The sequence below is a fragment of the Diceros bicornis genome, chromosome 12 (genome assembly GCF_020826845.1).
Source record: "Diceros bicornis minor isolate mBicDic1 chromosome 12, mDicBic1.mat.cur, whole genome shotgun sequence".
NCBI classification, from domain to species: Eukaryota; Metazoa; Chordata; class Mammalia; order Perissodactyla; family Rhinocerotidae; genus Diceros; species Diceros bicornis.
In genome coordinates this window covers 47298003-47320052 of record NC_080751.1, presented here as the reverse complement: position 1 = coordinate 47320052, position 22050 = coordinate 47298003, and the positions used below count along the sequence as shown (strand labels likewise).

General features: G+C 45.6%; 1 protein-coding gene across 1 annotated transcript in view; it reads left to right on the top strand.

The window, feature by feature from the left end:
* Positions 1 to 22050, top strand: part of VIT (vitrin) — a 101874-nt gene that overhangs the window by 68131 nt on the left and 11693 nt on the right. Inside the window, exons 9-10 of the mRNA XM_058550670.1 lie at positions 4767 to 4829; positions 9540 to 9687. Coding sequence (XP_058406653.1) covers positions 4767 to 4829; positions 9540 to 9687 — 211 coding nt within the window. The remainder of the gene's footprint in view (positions 1 to 4766; positions 4830 to 9539; positions 9688 to 22050) is intronic.

Below are 22050 nucleotides of genomic sequence, written 5' to 3'. Positions count from 1 at the left end.
TGCTGGCATCTGCAGCTCAACTCCAGGCCACCAGAGTTTGGGGCATGCCAAGTTGTTTTAATCTCTAAAAAATGTCTCTTTGCTTTGTCAACTCTCAGTGTGTCAAAGAGAAAATCTCTGCCAGCCCAGGCGCCCAAGGGCGCTCATGAGTCTGGGTCTGCTTAAGAGGCCCCCCACCTGGGGAGCCTGTGCCCCCACCTTGCCCATCCTGGGACCCGCCTCTGGGACAAGGCACAAATACCCAGACATGCCACACAAATCAGACATGGCTCAGGGGGTGGTTGGCAGCAACCAGGGATCTCTGCGCTGGGATGGGAGCCACCGGTGCTAGCATGGTGGCTCCTGCTGTATCCCCAGTGGGAGGGAAGGGTGGTGTGCTCCTGATGATTTAAGTTAGAACTCCGAGACTTTTTCTCAGAATCATCCTTATGCTGTCTGACTTCATGGTACCATCAAATAAGCTTCACTGGCCTGGAAACCTGACCATGGAGTAAATGTTGTTTCCATGAGAAAAGGCTGCCAGGTCCCAAACAAATATCTCACATCTAGCTTGGGAGGATAACTCATTTGTAAACCTGGGACTGTCGATGCTTCGCTAGTGTGATGGCTTGGGCCCAGGACCTCAGACTGTCCTCAGCCTTCTCTGACAGCCCTTGTGCGATGGGCTGCTCTCATGCCCTTCAGCACATCTGCTCTCTGAGTGCTTCCGGTTTCACTAGAGCAAGAGGAAGTTCAAGGGAATTTTGCAGCCTTTGGAGCATGAAGCCCGATGAGGGGAAGGGAGGTGTGGAGACTCCCCTAGCTCCAGAAGCCTGCTCCTCTCAGACTGCCGCCTCCTCCTGAATACTGCACCCCAGGAGAGTCACTGGGGAGAAACCTGGGAGCGGAAGGGCCACCTGTGCTTCCACCCATAAAACTTTAGAGCCCTAAGGGCCATGTGTCACAGCTCCCGCTTGGGTCCTATGCCGGTGACTTCCAGAGGTGCAGGGAACAGAAGGAGCTGTAACCAGTGCAGAGATCATCGCCGGAGTCTTAGAGCAGGGATGGTGTCGGCCCCTCACATTTAATGTGAGTTACAAGTGGTGTGCCAGGGAGTGTGCTCTTCAGTGCCCTAAATGAGCGCCCTGAGATGCTGAAGTGACAAGGACTCCTCATGTGTGATAAACAGATGGTGGTTAAGCGCAGCCTTTGGAGCCTGCCTGCCTGCCCGGGCTTAAAGTTCAGCTCTGCCACTCCCTGTGCATCAGTGTCCTCACCTGTAAAATGGGGTCAGAGGTGTACCTAACTCACAGGGTTATTGTGACTTAACCTTATAAAGTGTTTGGTGAGTGCCTTACACTAAGCAGTCTCTCAGTAAATGGTAGTGGTTTCTACCATGGAAATTGTTCCAAATGAATACGTCTGTTAGACACTGACTGTGTCTATGAGATGACCAAGCAAGGGCTGTCGTAAAAATAATCCCCTGTCTTTTAAGAGTGCCTTATACTTTTCAGAGTCATTTTGACACATTTACCTCCAAGTGAGGCAGGGCAAGTCTTTATGACCTCAGCTCTACACAGGAGGAAAGTGAAGATCAGAGAAGGTAGGCGAGCCCCCCGGGGCCCCCAGCTAGTGTCTGGAGGACTCAGGATGGGTCTTATAACTTCTTTTTCCCCACACCACCCTGTTACTCCTTGACACCAGAATACAAATGTTCTCACAAATTTACTTCTCACTACTACCAAGTCCAAAAACACCAAGTCTCAGCTGTCCAAATATTTTTCAACCCTTGGCTTTTGGATAAAGGTGATTTGGTACAAATTTGTCGCCAACAAAGGAAAGTGGCACTAATAGAAGGACAGGCTTCAGGAGGGGAGTAAGAGGCTTCGAAATCCCTGATGTCAGGAACTGTTTATCTCTGCTGAGGTGACAGAGCACCCAGCATTCTAATTCTTCATGACATTCAAGGGTGCTGAAAGCCTTGGGCAGAACCTGGGATGTCACCAGCACGTTTTTTAGGAAAAAGGCTAAGTGCATATTTTTACCAGTAGGTGGCGATAGAGTAATAAGGCTAAAGACGCAGCAAGTTTAACCTCATAAATGTGGTTAAGAATATTTTAAACTTGGAGATCATCTCACCCAATCTGCTAATATTATTCACAAAGAAATGAAGGTTCACGGAGGGTTGCTTACTTGTTCAAGGTCATGCATGTGCTTAATGGCTGAGCCAGATTAGACTCAGTTCTGGCCATTAAATCAGAATGTGCAAGAGCACAGACCACCTTTCAAAATAGCCTGGCATCTTAATCATGCGAAGAAAAATATTACTTCTTTTGAGTGTATTAATAATTCCAGCATGCAGCAAAGCCGATGGCCTTTAAGAAATGAAACTGTTGATTATGCCCCTAGTTTTCTGCTCTAGGGGGAGGAGGGAGGGAGAAAACCCGCCATTTTGGTGTCCCAATGAGGCTTCCCAACACATTTGTGCTGCTTCTGAGCCCCTCCCGGCCATGATTCCCCCAAAGAGATCAGGGACTATTGCCTAAGAATCCCCATTTCCCGACCACTCCTCCAGTTCATCAGCACCAGTTCGTGGTGGAGAGCGTTAAGCATCTTACTGCAGACGGAATGCCAGGTGCCGCTTTGCCTTATTCTGCTTGAGGCCCAGAGTGAAGCAGATCCTCAGGAAACGAGTGGACTGCCTGCTCTCTGGAGGGGCCAGATTTGCTCTGTGTAGTTCCAAGGACGATGGGTGAGACATATGTACCTAGAATGATATTGGGCACATATCGAGTGCTTAGTAACTGTGGGTGGAGGGATGAGTGGATGGAGGGATGGATAAAGATTTCAGATCGATGCAATAAAAATTTTTCTCCCAGTCTCAATAGTCCGAGAAGGAATGCACTACTTTGGTTGAGTATGGAATGAGTTCCCTGTCTCTGGAGGTGTTCAAGCACCAGCCAGCCACTCACTAGTAGGGATGCTGTAGAAGCAGGTTGCGAGGTTGGATTGGATTGGATGAGCTTTTAGGGCCCTTTGAATCACAAGATTCCTATTATTCCATTACTTGGTCCACAGTGAAGGAGAGAAAAGGACAAAGATGTTTTTGCCTTTGGCTTTAAGAGCTTTAAATGAGAAAATCCTACTGCGTTCAGGTTGCTTCATCGCACAGTCAGGTCCCATGCTCCTTTACTGAACTTGCTGCCACACTTGGGAAACGGTATCATCCTGGCAGTTCACTGGAGAGCTTCTGCTGGTTTCCTCTAAGTAACAAGTTTGTTTCTTTTTAATTTTGAAAATCAGAGGAAATGGACTTGTGGAAACCTGGATCGGTCCTTTTAAATGCAGGTAATTATACAGCCCAACTTCCCGCCATGACTAGATCAAGATGCACAGGATACAGAACTAGGAGGGTCTAGTCAGCCAGCCGGGGACGCAGAGGGAGAGCTCGGCTAGAGCAGCCTTTCTGAATTGTCACCTCCCACATTAGGGTCCAGTGATGCTGCAAAGGGCATGTTAGGCCTGGGTTAAATGACAACATTGGATAACAAAAGGGAACCGTGAAGACAAAAGGCCAGAAGGGAGTGAGCTCCTCGCCACCTGAAAATGGGTTTAGACCCTCACTGCCTTCTATTTCCCCTTCCTTCTTTGCAAAATGGTATTCAAGTTTTCCCCTCACATGAATGAGTGTTGTTCCCTGTTTCCAGCAGCAAACACGGCCTTCGCTCTCGGTAGTCCTCGGGCAGGTTTTACTGTAGGTGAGAGAGGCCCCCAGACTCGCATTTCTTCCCCTCCCAAGGCTCCTGGCTGAGAAATGCCGTTAGACACTCAAAGGGGATTTTTTAAACGATGTGAGGAAGTGGGATGAGCCAGCTGACCTTTAATAGGAAGATGAAATCATGTGTTTTGCAAACTGGAATAACTAACAAGCCAGGAGAAAGCTCACAGCAGCCAAGAACAAGCAGAGCCCCCAGCACCCACCGCCACTCTGAGGCTCTCCAGGGCGCTGCGGGCGTCCTGAAAACGGGAGCTCTCGGCAAGTTTCCCTTCGCCGGAGCTTAAAAGGATTCCTATTTATTGTCTTTATTTCTTTAAATGATATATCTGTGAATTTGGCTTCCATGTAAATGGCTCTGAAGAAAATCTCTGAGACTGAAATTCAACTCACAGCCTGTTGAACCATGAAACTCTTTTGCATCTTCACCTCTCATCTCAGACTGCTGGAGGGGAGGGCTGCGTTTTAGATCCTCTTACTTGCTTGAGTCACTTGTATCTTATCTCCTCCCCTCCAGTCTACGTCCAGCCCCGTTAGGTTGTCCTCCCTGTGTCTCGCTCATCTTTGTTCATTGACTCAATCGCCAAATGTTGACTGGGGACCTACATGTGGTGGGCACAGTAAAGGTTTATATGATGAGCGAGACTCATGCCCTGATCTTGAGATTTTCAGAGTTTACAGAGGGATCATTTACACTGGCAAAGTGCTTAATGCTTTCAGATGAGGAAAGTAAGGCTCAGGTAGACTAAGTTAACAGGCATAGGAGACAGAACTCAAGTCTTCTGACTTCAGATCCCCTGAGCATCCGGTGGAGTGCTGTGTCTTTAGTAGGCTGTCAGTAAATATTAATTTATTCTTATCTCTTACGATGGGGGTGGTGTGGAGAAGATCACATTTAGCAGTAAGCCAAGCCCCCTGAGCTGGGTGTGAAGATCCACTGTCCCCATCCCTGGGGTAAGGCCAGATGCTTCCTGTTCTTTTATGTCAACAAAAGTTTTACTGCTCTTTCCAGGATTTGTTCCAAAAGAAGAATTAAGCACACAGTCTTCAGAGCCAGTATCCGAGGGAGATCCAAGTAAGTTAATTGACAACTAGAAACCCATAGTGGCTTTGACACCTGACTGCTGTCTTTCCTTTCTACCCCCTCACTCCCACCCAAACCCGCCTCTCTCCTATCCTAGATCTATTTATCTCCTCTCTTCTGTCACTTTGTTCTCAGGGGAAAGGGAAGCTTTTGAAGGATTTAAACTTTCTGTGTGCATGAGGGGGAGAGGATTAGATTTTTAAGACATCACTATGGCAACAGGGTGAAGAATGGGATGGGATAGAATGGGAGACAAGGGCAGATGAAAGGAGACTGGCTGGCCAGTAGGGACAGTGGTCCAGTGGAGATGATGGTAGACAGAGCTCAAAGTTGGAAGTAGAAATGGACAGAAATAGGCAAATTCAAGAGATATAGAGAAGGAAGAATCTGGAAGAAATGATCTAGAAAGTTAGAGGTGGAGGTGCAAGAAAGAGAAATAAAGATGATTTGAGCAACTGGGATAAATGGTGCTGCCATAAGGACCACTAGGATGGAGGAGGTTGGGGGCCGGGAGATCATTTATGTCTATCATCCTCCTTAAGACACTCGGTCTAGTACAGAGTTGACTACTCAGATCTGACATTCAGAAGGAACAGCCCAGCCTGACATTTAGAGTTGGAAGATGATGAGCTATGATTCAAAACCAAGGCTGTGAGGACAGAAAATGTGACCTAGGGAGACAGGATAGAGTAAGAAGAAAGAGAGGACTTAAACCTAAAGAACTTCAACCCTAAATAGATACCTGAGGATACCAGAAAGGAGGGACTAGAGAAAAAGAGGAAAGTTGTGTATTGCAAGCCAAGGAAAGCACCTGCAAATTCCCCCAGAAAGTCATGTAGGGAAGGAAGAAATATTCCTCTGCCCTTCTAGGTTCTTCTGGCTGGTCTGAGAATTAAATTGACATGAGACAGAATAACAGGAGAAAATCAAACAAATTTAATAACATGTATACATGGGAGAAACCCAGGAAAACTGAGTAACTTGCCAAAATGGCTGAAGCCACCACCTTAAATACCATCCTCAGCTAAAGACAGAGGATGTTGGGGGTAGTGGTTTGGGACTTCAAGAAGAAGGAAGGCAATGCACATGGAGATGGAAAAGCAAATGTTTGCTATGCCTTGCAGAAACAATGAGAGTGGAGAGGACTTTGATCAAATGAGTCTTGCTAAGTTCCTCCCTGTCTACCACACCTAGTTATATTATACTGTAGTTATCTATGGTATTAACTCCTTCCTGGAACAGGCCTTCTATCTTAAATTCTTTTAGGCAGTTAAGGGGAAGGTCAAAGTTTCTTTGAGTCTTTTGTTCTTAAAAATAATCAAGCCAGGGGCCGGCCCCCTGGCTTAGCGGTTAAGTGTGCATGCTCTGCTACTGGCGGCCTGGGTTCGGATCCGAGCGCGCACCAACACACTGCTTGTCATGCTGAGGTGGCATCCCACATACAGCAACTAGAAGGATGTGCAACTATGACATACAACTATCTACTGGGGCTTTGGAGAGAAAAAGGGAAAAAAAAGGGGGAGGGTTGGCAATAGATGTTATCTCAGGGCCGATCTTCCTCAGCAAAAAGACGAGGATTTTCGGCATAGATGTTAGCTTAGGGCTGATCTTCCTCCAAAAAAAAAAAAAAGTTCTCATCACAAGAAAAAAATATTTTAAAAAAGTAACAATAATCAAACCAAAGAGACACATTTTGGGGTAGCAAATTCTGCTCCCATATAGTCACTACAAGTCAGCCACCAATGGGCTGTGAGTCTCAACCCAGCTGTGTATGAGAATCATCTGAAGACGCTTTTAAAAATTAAAGACGCCCAATTCCTTCCTCACACTTACTGAATCAGACTCTCCCTAGATCTTGCTGCTCAAATTGTGGTCTGAGGACCAGCAGCATTGGCATCACCTGGGAGCTTGTTAGAACTGCAGAATCTCTGGCTCCACCCAGACCTACTGAATCAAGGGACTGCACACATTAACCCTTGAGAAGCATAGCCCAGAGTGATTTCCAGGCATCTTTATTTGTTGAAGCTGCATAAGCAACTCTGATCCAGGGTTAAGAAACACTGTCCTAATGTGTTGGACAACACAAAGCATTAATCTTAAAATTGTACTATGTTGAAGAAAACCAAAGCAATTAAGAAAATTGGGGGTGCCAGCCCAGTGGCGTAGCAGTTAAGTGCGCCCACTCCACTGCAGCTGCCTGGGGTTCACAGGTTCAGATCCTGGGCATGCACTGACGCACAACTTGTCAAGCCATGCTGTGGCAGCGTCCCATATAAAGTAGAGGAAGATGGGCACGGATGTCAGCCCAGGGCCAATCTTCCCCAGCAAAAAAGAGGAGGGTTGGCACCAGATGTTAGCTCAAGGCTAATCTTCCTCTCACACACACAAAAAAAGAAAATTGGTAGATTGATTTCTGTAGTCACTGTATCTTACCTTTTCTTCCTCGTCCTCCAACCTCTATCCTCTGTGACCATAATAAATCGCTCATGCTGAACATTTCATAATCCAATTCCATCCTCTAGTATTGATGTTGTCATCTTCAGATCAGCATGTTTTCTTCTCAATATGAGAAAGCCACTAGGTCTCAGTGCGCACATACCCTGAGCCAGAATCACTGTCATTAAAACATTCTGGGAAAAGCAGAGCAAAGGTGACCCCGATGTCAGCCATCAGGCTAGTGAGTGAAGAGAACTAAGCAAATAGAGAAACATCTCACCTTCTTAAAACCTAGCTATGAAATGAACACATCAATCCTGAACACAGTTCAAGATTTAAGAAGGAGAAAAAAAATTGGTTATGAAAACCAAAATAGAGGCTACAAAATCCATTAACTCTTCATTTAAAAAGAAAATCCCCTTTGGTCCTTACACTAATTAATAGTTATTTTTTTTAAAAAAAGTTTTCATTTTAAAAGGCATATTGAACTAATCTGCTGACATCTGGAAGGAAAACCCCTCTTCAGGAGTGCTTCTCAAACGTTAATGTGCACACGGGTCACCTGGAGATCGTGTTAAAATGCAGATCTGATTCTGTAGATCTGGGTGGAGCCTAGGGGTCCGAATTTCTATCAAACCCTAGGTGCCCGTGCGGGACAAGCCCTGAAGAACACCACTGCCACCTGCTGGCAACAATTCACATTGCAAGCCCAGACCTGAGAGAGAATGAGTTGGCCCTGTTTGGGGTCCAACATGACAAGCCATAGAGCAGTTCTGCTTCTCTTTTGCTTGATCCTAGGCTTTAGTGGCATGTTTAAACTTCACTTCTTGATTTTATTTGCTTCTTCCAATCTTCATCTTAGGATCATGCTTGGGCATAGGCAGTTTTGGGGCAGGGAAAGCCAGCTGAACAGGAGGAGTTGGCAGGCACTGAATGTCCAGGCAGACAGGAGGTAAAAGCTTGCAAGATCTGCTAATGAGCTGAGGCACTAATTCCAGGTGGAGCCAAGTCAGTCAGGTCCAGAGAGGACCCTGTCATCGCCTACTTCTCTGGTTTGGATTGCCAGGCACCTCTGCAAGATCATTCAGCACATACGGAGCCTATGGAGCTTCTCCTTCTGGGGAATGGGGAGACTCCAGTCACATGGGAGCAATGCAAATGCAATGTACAGAACAGAAGCCGAGAGTGGCCTCATGGGCGGTCATGTGCAGCTCAGAGAGATCGGGCTTGTCCGGGCGGCTACACCCCTGCCCTCAAAGGGCAGCGCTGGCCCACGGGTCCTCCAAGATACCCTAGTCCCGAAATTCCTAACTTTACTCTCTCTCTCTCTCCTTCCCCCCATGGAACTGTTTTGAAATATTTTTGTCTCCCAAATTGCACTTGTTAAATAATTCATTCTCATTTTTTATTAATCAAAGGGATATATACCTCCCAATAAGAACTTCTGATCAGCACTGAATAATCAGTTTTATCATACTGAGACGATAAAATTTCAGTTGAGAGCAAAGAAGACACTAACTTCTATTAGCTTTTGAAATTCCTATTAGCATTTGAAAGACTGAAAATAGCTTGCAGCCCCACCATCCCCAACTCCATTATAACCTACATATATATTCACAGAAGTCCAGAGATCTTAACCAGAACAACTATCCTAGTCTTTATCACAACTAAAAGAAAAGGGGGAGATCTAAGATAGCTACAAGCAAGTACTGATATCTGTAGATATATGTGGATAATTTCTATGGTTGCCTCACATGGGGAAGTGAAGGAGAAGATTGGTATCAATTTCTCATTCTACAATCCCTACCCTTCCCTCAGCCCTGGCCTTGCAGATTCTTTCACACTTTTTAAAGATACAACACATAATTCTAAAAAGTTAGGATGAGAGTAAAAGACCACCAGCTCCTGAGACTCAGTCTTGGGAATTCCCATGTCTGGGGGTCTGCACTTTACGTGGTCTGAGCCTAGGAAACCATTCTGGGCCTTCCCAAACTTGACTGGGAGGTGACTGCATCTGAAGGCTGATACAGAGAATTCTAGAACAGTTGTGGAAATAAAGTACTAGCCCAACTGTCCAGGACCTTGGTGCCCAGTGAAAATCTGTTATGGATATAAATAAATGAATATCCCCTGCTTCTTGTTACTTCTTTTTACTTGCTTTCATTAGAATCTCAGGGGGCTCTGGTGGAGAAAGGGAAGTGAGAGAATGTACAGGTGATGCAGTGAGAGAGAATCAGAATAACAGAGTCCTTTTCCATTCCCCAGACTGCAAAATTGACCTGTCGTTTTTGATCGATGGGAGCGCGAGCATTGGCAAACGTCGATTCCGTATCCAGAAGCAGTTCCTGGCTGACGTCACCCAAGCGCTTCACATCGGCCCCGCCGGTCCGCTGATGGGTGTCGTTCAGTATGGGTGAGTGCTGTTCTGAACCCAGAAACCAAGTGATGTCGCACTCTTAATTTTGTACCGCAAGTAACACCAGCACCTCCTAGGGCACAAATTCATTCTCTTTCCTGATGCAAGGGTAAATGAAAGAAATGGAAGCAATGCAGATGTCACTTAAGAAATGTGAGACTTCCAGAAGGAAAGGCCAGGTTCATAAACACTTGGAGGTAAGTAGATTTCTCTCTGAAACAGTATATATAGATATCGACAGAACATACATAAACAATCAAAAGAGCAAGCCAGCACAAATCTCAAATAATAGGTGGACTTTTGACCAAGAACCATTAAGGGCAGGATAATTATCTCACTTACTACAAAGGACCCACAGACATACCATGACCCCTCCTGCCCCGCAGATCTGCAGCTTGGCCCTGAAAGTGGAAACTCATGTAGACCTTGGTGCCTCTTGCTCAGAAGCTGCAGTCACAGCTTATTTACCCTTCCTGAAAGGTAAAAACGTTCATACCTGACAACATGCCAGGGGTCTCCCAACCCTTCAAACATTTCCCGAGGACCACCCAGAGCAGCATTTTAACTGAGGTTGTTATGTCGAAGACACTAGAATATTTATTTTTGAGTTGTCAAAAGAAATAAACAAAAATGCCTTATTTTCGTAAGAACCTATAACATTTATATTTTTAGAATTAAATTCCAGTAACATATTTAGTACTGTCTTCTATTCCTGTGAAGAAAAATTAGTAGATGAATTAACTGGTACTTGTTTACAGTCAAAGTCAAATATATGAAAATAACCAATTACTGCAAATGCCAACCCTCAATGTCAAATGATCTATCTTGAGGACTTTAACTTGAAATAGGAAAATACGTTTTTTCGGTCATTATTTTCTTGTTTTCAAAATGTCAACCTATTTTCATTCCTGTGTTACCTTTCGAAGATAGCGAGTGGATAGCAGGCTTCTCTAGGGAGGAAATGTAAGCATTTTAGTGCCAGATGTCCCCGTTCAATTTTACTTGGGGGTTCAAAGCTTGGTGTGTCATCTTGCATTAAAAATAGCTGCTTTAAAAGCTGTGTATACCAAGGTTTATAGTATAATAGGAAAATAAGGTGATAAATACGTCAAGGAAAAGAAAAATGGCAGGAGAATAGTGTGTGCTGAGGAGAACATGGATTGAAGAACAAATAAGAACAAATGTAGCAAGGAAAGAAAAACAATTCAATAAAGACTCCTTTTCCTCGAAAAACATTTTCCCTCACGTTTTCCTAATGTGATCACCATTTGCAGGAAAGAGTTTACCTCCATGCTTTCCAATTTCACTTTCTAAAAATGTCTTTGCTATTCATCTTTTTTTCTGTCCGGGGTCCTTATTCATTTGGAACACTTAAGAGAAATGTGCATCTGTTTTCCTTCACTTTATGCACATGCAGACTAATCAGCCATCTCCACCCTCCTGTGGGCACAGGGTGGGGTGGAAAGCAGAATGAACTGGTGACAGCATCTCGAATTCTGGCCTTAGTTCTGCTGTGTGACCTTAAACAAGTCACTTAACCTCTCCATGTAAGTGCCGCCATCTGTAAGTACAGAGGACGGACCAGACGATTTATTAGGGCTCTGCCAGCCCTGACGTTCTGTAATTCAGTGACTGGCTCTGTACTCAGAAGACATCCAATAAATGAATGTTGGGCTAACAGACTGAATAAGCTGCCTCTCCCTTCCAGCCTCGGGTTCCAATTAGGTGAAATGATCAATAATGAAATGATAGGTTGTGCTGAGGAATTCCATCAGTGGAATGTGGGGAACAAATGAATTGGAGAGTGGCTATGATGAAGCTGAAGGGGAAATCCACGTACCCAGCTGAAATAGCTTTGAGTTCAGCTGCCTGGCTTCCTCGCCTGGGTAGGTCCCTTCAACCCATCTTTTTTTTTTTTTTTTTTTTGTGAGGAAGATCAGCCCTGAGCTAACATCCGTGCTAATCCTCCTCTTTTTGCTGAGGAACACCAGCTCTGAGCTAACATCTATTGCCAGTCCTCTTCCTTTTTTTTCCCCCAAAGCCCCAGTAGACTGTTGTATGTCATAGTTGCACATCCTTCTAGTTGCTGTATGTGGCACACGGCCTCAGCATGGCCGGAGAAGCGGTGCTGCGGTGCGCACCTGGGATCCGAACCCAAGCCGCCAGTAGCGGAGCGCGCGCACTTAACCGCTAAGCCACGGGGCTGGTCCCTTCAACCCATCTTTACCAAAGGCTCTTAGTGCATAGAGAGAGGGAGGGAGTGGGGCAGGGAAGGGTGAGGAGGCAGAGGTAGATGCAGATGTGAGGCCTGTGTTTCTGGAAAAGCAAAGCGGGAGGGGCTGGCGCTGGGCCAGCTGGGAATCTGATTCCTCTTGTGGTGTTTGGGGTTCTCACTCGATTCTGACGCCTACGTTACAACCACTGGGAATTGGCCCTGCTCTCTTGGAATCACAGAGCGCTGGGACCTCAGAGAGCTCCTGGTTCCACCTCCCTGTGTCCTAGTGAGGAAAGGAGGCTCTCAGAGAAGTGGCTCCGTCAAGAATGAGCGCTCGAAGGTGAGGCTGAGTCTGGGAAGGAGCTGGCCAAGGAGGAAAGACTATGTAACTCAGACTCTCTCCTCTCGGCTTCTCACCTCCACTTCTGCTGCCACTGGTCCACACAGCTCTCCTAGAAGACTCCTTCCCTTGGCTTTCCTTAGGAGAGCTAAGTCTGAATATACACTTTTAAGTCTAAATTTAGACTTTTAAATTTGGAATTTAAAAGACTCGTACCAACTATTAACAGGAAACAAAAGGCACATAAGAAGTAAAAATACAAGAAGTATAAAAATGGTCTGATTTGCAAAATGCAATGCTCATTCCACATCCTGATTCCTCAGTATCCTACAAAGATCTTTCGGGTGCCAGAAACAGGAAACGAGTCCAGGTAGCCCAAATGAGGGGAGATTTATGTCACAAGACTGACAAGTCATTGGTCATTCCCTCCCTCCTTCTTTCCTTGCATCTTCACACATCTCTCTTATCCACTCTATTCTCCTCTCAGCAGAGCAGCATTATCCTCTGCCAGCCTCTTGCTTTCTGCTCTTCGCACTGGCTGAGTTCCTACTTCTGGTCCACGCCAGGGGGCCAGCCTCAACCACTGCGGTACTGGCATGCTCCCTCTCCCACCTCCCCCTGCTCTGCACATGCAGAGGCTTGGAACCCACAATTGCGTTCACCTTTCAGCAACCACAGTTGATTGTTCCTTCCACAATCATCTCGCGCCTCTAGTAAGAGAGGTGGGGTTTGATACAGACTCAGAGAGGTTCAGTGACTTGTTCAAAATCACACAGCTAAATGCATGACCACTGGGGAGAGGGCAGATATTAAATCCTGGGTTAATCCCTAAAATGTCAAACAAAATTGACTTCAAAGCAAAGATTTCGCTCATCATCATAATTGAAGCTTTCCACCAAACAGAAGACTGGGATCCTGTGCTTGAACAAAGCCCCAGGATCAAGCCCTTGTCTCGCACGTGCATTCTAATTCAGAATTATACAGCTGGAAGGCTCATGACTGCACTTAATACCAACAGGAACACTAAAGGGCTAAATGAAAGAACAGCCAGAGCAAGCAGCTTATTAAGTGAACTCTGGCAAACAGGATGAACTAGCCAAGAAGCTTGCATTTTAGCTGCAGCCCAGATCCGCAGGTGCTGAGTGCCCCCTACATCTTCAATAGGATTTCATTTTAGTCCCCAATTCCAGTATAAATGGAACAGAATTGCACATGTTCTTTTGAACTTTGTCATCAACCCTAGGATATCAACATTGGAAAACATAGACTAAAGCAAAATGTTGGTTTTTCTTCATTTCAGAATGAAATAGATTTTCTTTGCTCACAGCTCTGTGACCGTTGCCCCGTGTGTTAGGCAGTGGCTCTGCGTTGGGCCGCGTCTCCTTTCTCTTCTTACTTCTCAGCCCACCCAACCTCAGCCCCAGACTGAAGACCCTCAATCAGACGCTCAGCTGAGCCTCCCTTTCTGCCCAAAAAAGCAGGAAGGATGCCCAGAGGCTCCCGTGGATCAGCTGAGCCACCGAGTGTGGGACAACCAGAGAGGAGGGAGGAAGCAAGGTGTCAGGTCTGGTGTGGTGGGCAGAATCATGGCCCCCACGGCTGTCCATGTCCGAACCCTGGCACCTGTGAAGATGCTCCCTCACATGGCAAAAGGGACTTTGTAGATGTGATTGAAGTTAAGGACCCTGAGATGGGGAGATTATTCTGGGTTATCTGGTGTCCCAATTTAATCACATGGTGCCTTAAAAGCAGAGAACCTTTCCCAGCTGTTGTCAGTCAGAGGGAGATGAGACTATGGAAGAACAGTCGGAGAGATACGACTGCTAGTGTTGAAGATGGAGGAAGGGGCCATGAGCAAGAAATGCGGGTGGCCTCTAGAAGCTGGAAAAGACAAGGAAACGGACTCTCCCCTGGGCCTTCAGAAAGGAACACAGCCCTGCCAGGGAGACCCATATCAGACTTCTGATCTCCAGAATTGTAAGCTAATAAAGATGTGTTGTTTAAGCCAGTAAATTTATGGTCATTTGTTACAGCAGAAATAGGAAACTGATACAGCTGCGAGGAGGACCATCCGTCACATCCTCTTGTGTCTACAGCAAAGGCAGGAGGGGGCAGGGTGGGGCCAGGAGATGTGCGTCTCAGCACCTAGGACTTCAGGGCAGGAAGGCAGGCCTGGGCCCTGACTTCACGTTGGTATTACCTGGAGAGCTTTTAAAAATGCTGATGCCTGGGCCACATCCCAGACCTAATAAACTAGAATCTGGCAATACCCCCGAAGTTGGTGTGTTAATCTGTAATTCCAATCTGTTGCCAAGGTTGAGAATCACCAACTGCCTGAGAGGGGAAGGGACAGCTCAGCTTCCCAGGTACGGAGTGGCAGCTCCCATTCAGAATTCAGGTCTCTCTGTCTCTCGCCCAGTCCTCTTTTCACCACCTCAGTCTATACCGCCTCTACAGGAACTAACAGGATCCCATAACAGCTGCCTGTCTTCTGCCCGGGAGGGCTCTCCAGGGCCTAATGACACTTGCAAAGACCCCACTGTGCCACTTCTCTCCTCTCTGGGAGACAGGCAGGTGAGTCCTTGAGCCGCACTCCTCAGGGACACAGTCTCAAGGCTGAGTGAGCTGTGAATACAATTTTCACAAGAATCTTATGCTTTTCCTATTCCCCACCATGCAATTCTCCTGGAGGCACAAATACAAGGACTGCACTTGACTTCCACCACTTCTACTCAACGGTCCCCCTTGAACTCCCATCGCGCGTTGACTGGGCTTATCCCAGGGCCCCCCTGAGATCATTCCCCCTTGATTCCTGGATGGTTCTGCTGGAGAAGCAGATGGCTACCCGGATGCACATTAGAACCACCTGGGGAGATTTTGAAACCACCACCCCCGCCCCCAATGCCCAGACCAAACCTCAGATCGATTACATCAGAATTTCTGAGTTTGGGACCCAGGCATCATTAATTTTTAGAGCTCCCCAGGTTGATTCTCTTGTGCAAGCAGAGAGTGAAGGCACAAATATTCTCACGGGCCTGTGGTGAAACCCGTGCCCCTGGTCCCTCCCGTCTCCCCCAGGTTACCAGCCTAGAGGGCTGCGGGAGCTCTATCCCCTCCCCTTTCTCAGCCTTTCTCTTCCCTTCTCTTCCCTTCTCTAGACTTCTTATTTATTCTTCTTGCTTCCTCTCATCACTGGCAGCCCTGCTGCTGACTTTCTTGATTCTTACAGCATCCCCTAAGACATTGCTCCTCAAAGTGCCATCCACAGCATCATCTGGGAGGTCGTTAGAAAGGCAGAACCTCAGCCCTCACTCTGGACCTGCAGAATCAGAATCTACATTTTAACAAGCTCCCTAAGTGATCAGATGCATGTCTGAGTTTGGGAAGTGCCAAACACTGTGTCTGTCACCACGACATTCCATGTCCCAGCACTTACCAGTGTGACATAGTTACAAACTAGCGAGCCTGTGAGCCCGCTGGGTCCAGAGTAACTCTCAGATCAGCAGGACGCATGTGCACATTCCTCCAGCAGGAAGAGGTGTGCAGGGTAATTTTCTACTTTTTGGTAGATGGGTGGAATTATTGTTACTAATTACAAAAAAAACACTCATCTGAAAACAAAATTTGATTATAAGACCTTGCTCCGGTCTCCGATCCTAGGAAATGCAAGAAAGGCCACTGTCCTTCCAAAAGGGGCTAGTCATGCAAAGCCCCTCCGCAGGTTGGCCCAGGCTGCTCAGTCCTTTGAGGGGATGGGGACAGAGTCATTCTCATTCTGAGCCAGGTAATGTCCTCAAGGGACAAGTCTGCCACCGAACCTGCAGCCGCCAGCATGTCCTTGGGCAACCAGGGGCACCCTAGAACCTCCTCCTGATTTCACAGGCACGGTTCATCTCAGTGACTAAGTCCATAGATCATCACGTTTTAGTATTATGAAAACTGAAAGGCTAAATATAGTCAGGGTATTTTACTGTAACCTGAAGGTGATGCCTTGTGGGAGGTTCTCACTCTAGGGAATGTGATTAGTTCACATGTCTCTGCTGGCATACAGATTCCGTTCAGAGGCTCACTCCATGTGACTGGAAGTGGTACGGGGTCAACCAGTGGCCTCTGGGACTTTGACCCAATGGGAGCCTTAGGCCTGACCAGGCCTCAGGAGTCCTTCAGAATCCAGGGCTTCCCAAACTTTTCTCAGGATAAGATTCACCTGGACCCCTTGTTTAAAAAAACATTTCCCCGCTCCAGCCCAGACCTGCTGAACCGAGTTTCTGCCGGGAGGAGACCTGGTAACCTCGTGGTATACCGAGTGCCTCGGGTGAGTCTTATCATGGGGAGGTCTGGCAACACTGAAGATCCTTCCCAGCTCCCTGCCCCCAGGCCCCAAGCCTGCCTAGGAATCACCCATGCCCATTTCTGACAGGTCTTCTTCTTAATCACCTAGAGGGCAGTCGTTTCCTATTGCATAAATTATTCCTTTCTATGCACAGCCAAACTCTGGCTCCCTATAATTTCTCTTCATTAGTATAGTTCTTCTTCCAAACATAGAACAATTTTATATTTTTTCCTTGAGCTATAAACCTCCTTGTTTTTCTTCTTCTCTTATTTTCAAAGGAAATCTTTGATATTGCTGAGAAAAAAGTGTTTTCCTTTAATGAGATCTTGTAATAAAATTACAAATTAAAAGTTACTTACTTAAAAATATAGTGGTGTACCTTTTTGAACTTGTTAAACAGTCTCCATCTCTGGAAAGTAATCAGACTAGGGTGTCAGGCCACCAGCCCATGTATGCTGAAAAAGGACGCGTACACTACCAAGAGCTGCCACAGTCTGCAGGGTAGACTTATCATGCAGTCCTCTGATTTAATTACATTGCAATTTAAAACAAAGATTTATTGAGTGTGTACCACGTACTAAGCACCATGCCATTGGCAGGGAACACTGATGTGAAATTCATCCAAGTAGTTTGATTACATTTTCCTGTAAGTCCCTGGGTAGATGAGCTCTGTGGCTTTGCCTCTAATCATAATTTTAGCAATTGGAAAGAGTTGCAGAGGTTCTCTGATCCAACCTTTCAATCTATTAAAAATAAATAAGTAAATGTAATAGAGATTCTGTTCTTCAGGACTTCACCATCTAGTAAGGGAGGCAATATTTTTAAAAGAAATAACAAATAAAATTAAAAGCATCTATTCATTGGCTATATGAATAGCTCATCTGTCTGCCTCTGGAGATGGATTCATCCACCTCTGTGATGTAATAGAGGGAGAGAGTGAGCAGTGTGGAGCTCAGAGGCGGAGTGTTCAGCTGTGCCTGCGATGATCCAAGAGAGGAGAGGACATTTTTTTGTTTCTTTCATTATTTATTTCACAATTACCTATTACCCGCTGTATGCTAAACACTAGGGATAGAAAATACTAGGACATACTGCCTGTTCTTACAGTCGATCTTCATGATTTGCTGATTCCATGTCTGCGAATCCATCTACTCGCTAAAACTTATTTGTAACTCCAAAACCAATACTCGCAGCACTTTCACAGTCATTTGCAGACATGCACAGAAGAGTGATACATTTGAGTAGTCACTTGGCACGCATATTCCCAGCTGAGGTCAAACACGGCAATGCTCTGCCTTCTTGTTTCAGCTCCCATGCTGTAAATAAGTATCCTTTTTGCAGTGTAGTTAGTGCACATTTTTTGCATTTTTGTGCTTTTCATTGGCGATTTCGCTATTTAAAATGGTCCCAATGAAATGGGTGAGGGTGGTCAAAAGGCACAAACTTCCAGTTGTAAGATAAATAAGTCCTGGGGATGTAATGTACAACATGATGGCCAGTTAACAATAGGTATTGTATAAGTTGCAAGTTGCTAAGAGATTTGAAAAGTTCTCATCACAAGAAAAAAAATGGTAACTATGTGTGGAAATGGATGTTAACTAACCTTATTCTGGTGATCATTTCACAATGTATACATTTATCAAATCATTATGTTGTACACCTAAAACTAATACAATGTTATATGTCAGTTATATCTCAAATAAATAAATAAATAAAGTGGATCCCAAGAGTAGTGCTGAAATGCAGTCTAGTGTTCTAAGTGCAAGAAGGCTGTGGTGTGTTTATGGAGAAAATACAAGTGTTAGGTAAGTTTCCTTTAGGCATGAGTTACGGTGCTGTTGGTCATGAGTTCAGTGTTAATGAATCAGCGATTGGGTACATTCAGAAAAAAGGAAATTTGCTGTTCTGCACTTGAGTCTGCTCTGGAAAGTGCTAAAGTAACATCTATAGTGTGTGATGAAGCGGTGGAAAAGGTGGGAAAGTGGCTGAACTAATGAATTCATGAAATGACGACTGATTTAAAAAAAATAAGGAAGCATAGTGGATAGCATTGTGAGGCGGAAAGCCAAAGAAATTTATGATTACATTACCCAGGGTCAGGATAACGTTAAATCCTTCTCAGCTAGTGTTTTATTATATGGAAATAGTGTATATAATTGATTATATGTAAGAAACATACATTAAATTAGGTGTCTTCAAACAGAAACATATATAAGACAAGTTTATGTATTGATCTATTGATGAAAAATGTTGTGACTGAGGCCCATAGAAACCTAACCCTGTGTGGCTCAGTATTTGCTAATTTGATGTTCACGGTGACCTCACAGAACATGACTATCACAAATAAGACTCGACTCTGTATATAGTATGGGAAAGAGACAGGTGATCAACATTAAGACAGCCCCCTGCACAGGGTTCTTGGGGGAACACATGGATGTGATCAGGTGACTAGGTTCCACATTTAAATATATTTTTCTGTAAAAACTTTTGAAGGAAAATTTTATATTTTCGCTTTTTATGTTATTTGTCTAGAGCAACACTTAATTTCTGATTAGCTATGATTTCTTCACAAGTGTCAGACACACTCAAGAATTCTTGTAAAGTGAGAAAATCTAGCCCGCAAATCATTTTCAAATGTAATTAAAGTTTTGGGCGAGTTAAAAATTCTACAATTAATGAAGTTCATATAGGGTTATACTTGGTAGACAATTACACGTTTATTATTGTCAATATCAATTTTGCAATTTTTTATTTTGTAGCCAATAATTTTTGTTTGTTTGTTTCAAGTCATTTTTTTTCAGGAATTGAAAAAGTTTATATTCCTTGGTCACCAAAGAATAGACCCAGACTTTGGGGACTCAGAAGCTTATGCAGTTTGGGGGCCCTTTTAAGAAAAAGAACACAAAATTACAAATACAAAATTAGGCCCCTTGGAAGAGGCATCATTATCTTCCCAAATAATCTGCCTCCATTAGAGCCTATTGGATAAAACTCCTTCTGCAGAGGCCACTCTGGGTACAGGAAGACCAGGTAGGAAGCTCTAGCAATAGTTCAGGAAACAGAAGATGAAAGTCTAAATTTGACGATGGAAAGGATGGGAGAGATACAAGAGCTACTTAAGAGGCTGGTCTGACAGCACATGGCATTTGATGAAGAAGGTGTCAGAGAGTATCAAGAATGCATACTGCTGGGATGACTTAATGAGTCAGAAGAGGGAATACAGAAGGGATACGGGTGGTTGGGTGGAGCAGGTTTGGAAGACAAATGACTTAAGTTTGGGAAATATCAAACCTGTGGGGCCAGCGGACCACCCCCAGGTACTACAGAGTACATTCCAGATGGAGATGTGTGGAAGTCATCGTGTGTGTATCTGGGGTTCAAGAGAGAGGGCCGACCAGTGTGTGCGGGACAGCTGTTGGCATGTGAATGGTCACTGAAGTTGACGAGATCTCCCAGGGAAGTACATAATTAAGGAGGATGCATGATGGAGATAGCACCATGTCCTGGGGGACACCAGGGTTTAGAGGGAGAGAGGCACAGAAGAAGAATGAAGAAATATTTGTTGCTTCAATGCTGTTAATTGAATACCTGCAGGTGCCACATAGTATGCAAGGTGTTGTGGGTTAGAGAAAGCTAAGTCAGGCGCAGAGACGGTCAGCTGGGGCCAGGAATCAGGGAGACAGGTAGCTCCCAGTAGCTGGAGCTTGGAGTGTGGGCACAATTTTGGTTTTCCAGGTGAGAGAATTGATGAGCAAAGGCACAAAGTTAGAAAAACAGGAAATAGTGAGCAGCTCATTCTGACCAGAATCAAGAGAGAGAAAGACAGAGAACTATAAGAAGATGACAGGTTAGAATTAAATTATGGATAGGCTTTAAACGCCAAAATATGAAGTTTCACAACGGGAGCCTCTGATGATTTTTGAGCGGAGGAATTTTACAGTCAGAGCTGTACGTGAGGAAGAGTTCTCTAGCAGGTATGCGTACAACTGGCGTTGTAGAAGCCAACACAGAGACTCTTGCAGTAGAACCAGCAAGAGGTAAGGGAGCCTGAACTCAGGGGGTTGCCACAGAAATACAGAAGAGGGAATGAAAGCGAGTGATTGTATCAAGAGGAATTTACGGGATTTGGTGGACCAGACTGACAGGTTCTATGACTGAGCAAGTAAAGACGGAGTCCAGGTTTTGAGCCTCAATGGCTGGGAGGCAAGTACAGCATTTACTGAAATTGATCTGTAAGAATACAAACCCACAAGCCGGCGAGCCCAGAGGGAAAGAAGAACATAACCCTGAAAACGACAGCGCCACTTCGCTGTGCGTCCTCCTCCCTGTGACCTGCACGTGGGTCGTGTTACTGCAGCCTCAGAGACGGAGGCTTCGCACTGTTGGTTGATAGTAAGGTCAGGCTCAGCTAAAACGCCCACATGTCTCCGTTCTGCAGTTTGCTTTGTTGTTGTTGGTTGGTTGGCTTTTATTTAGTCCTAAACTAGAACTTGGTTTTTTCCTAGTGGCGTCTATCTGGTTGGGTTTTGCCCCAATGCCCACCGTGGTTGAGCTTGTTTTAAACTGTGCTTCGTCTTCCCTGAAGGTAGCCGGCCCTCCCAGTTTCACATCCCTTCTCATTTAGATCAGCATGCCTCCGGGCATCTTGCTTTGGTTTTGTCCAAGAACCAGGCTGTGCCCCTCATATTCGCTAATAAAATGGAGGACAGAGGGGCATCCTTCCGGCCTGTTCACGAGTTCTCCTCTGACAGAGATGACCTTGAGACAGCTAGGAAGGTCAGAGAATAGGGATGGAGCAAGGGAGGGAAGGAGAGGAGGGGGCAGAGAATGTCTCCTTTCAGGTCCTGAAAGGGGACATTGGCTCCCTGGTGAGCACACTGCCAGATCCCCCAAAGGGCTCACTAAGAACCCACTGTAGGTCCGCTTGGAATTCCCACCTGAAACTGCCTAAAGCTGCTGCTCCTTGGCTCTCCGCCTGGTGTCTGTGGAAAGGCTGGTTTTAAAGGTCTCCTTCTCCCTCTCCTTGAGGACTTAGTAATCTGCAGCCAGGACCAGCTACATAAGTTGTCCTGTGTTCAAAAATGATGAAGAATTTCAAGACAGCAACATCAGAGCATTGAATCAACTGCAGGCTCTTCTGGAGTGTGGGGCCCTGTGTGACCTTAAAGGTGACACTCTTATGGAGCCCTGCAGTGGCTGAGTGTCAGTGCTTCAGGAGATGTGATTTACTGTGCATCCCCACTTCATCCTGGGTATGGGCACCCACATCCACCCCGTAGAGCATTTGTCCTTCCCAACATGCTTTCCACCTGCTCATGAAAGGTACTCCACACCCTCTGTTCAGCTGCTCCCAAGCCTGTTCACATGGCTCACCCATGGAGACGCAGCCCTAGAGAAGGATTCTCGTTCTGTTTCTCCACTTAATTCACTCCAACTCCTCTCCAGCCAATCTTTTTCAGGCTTCAATAAAAT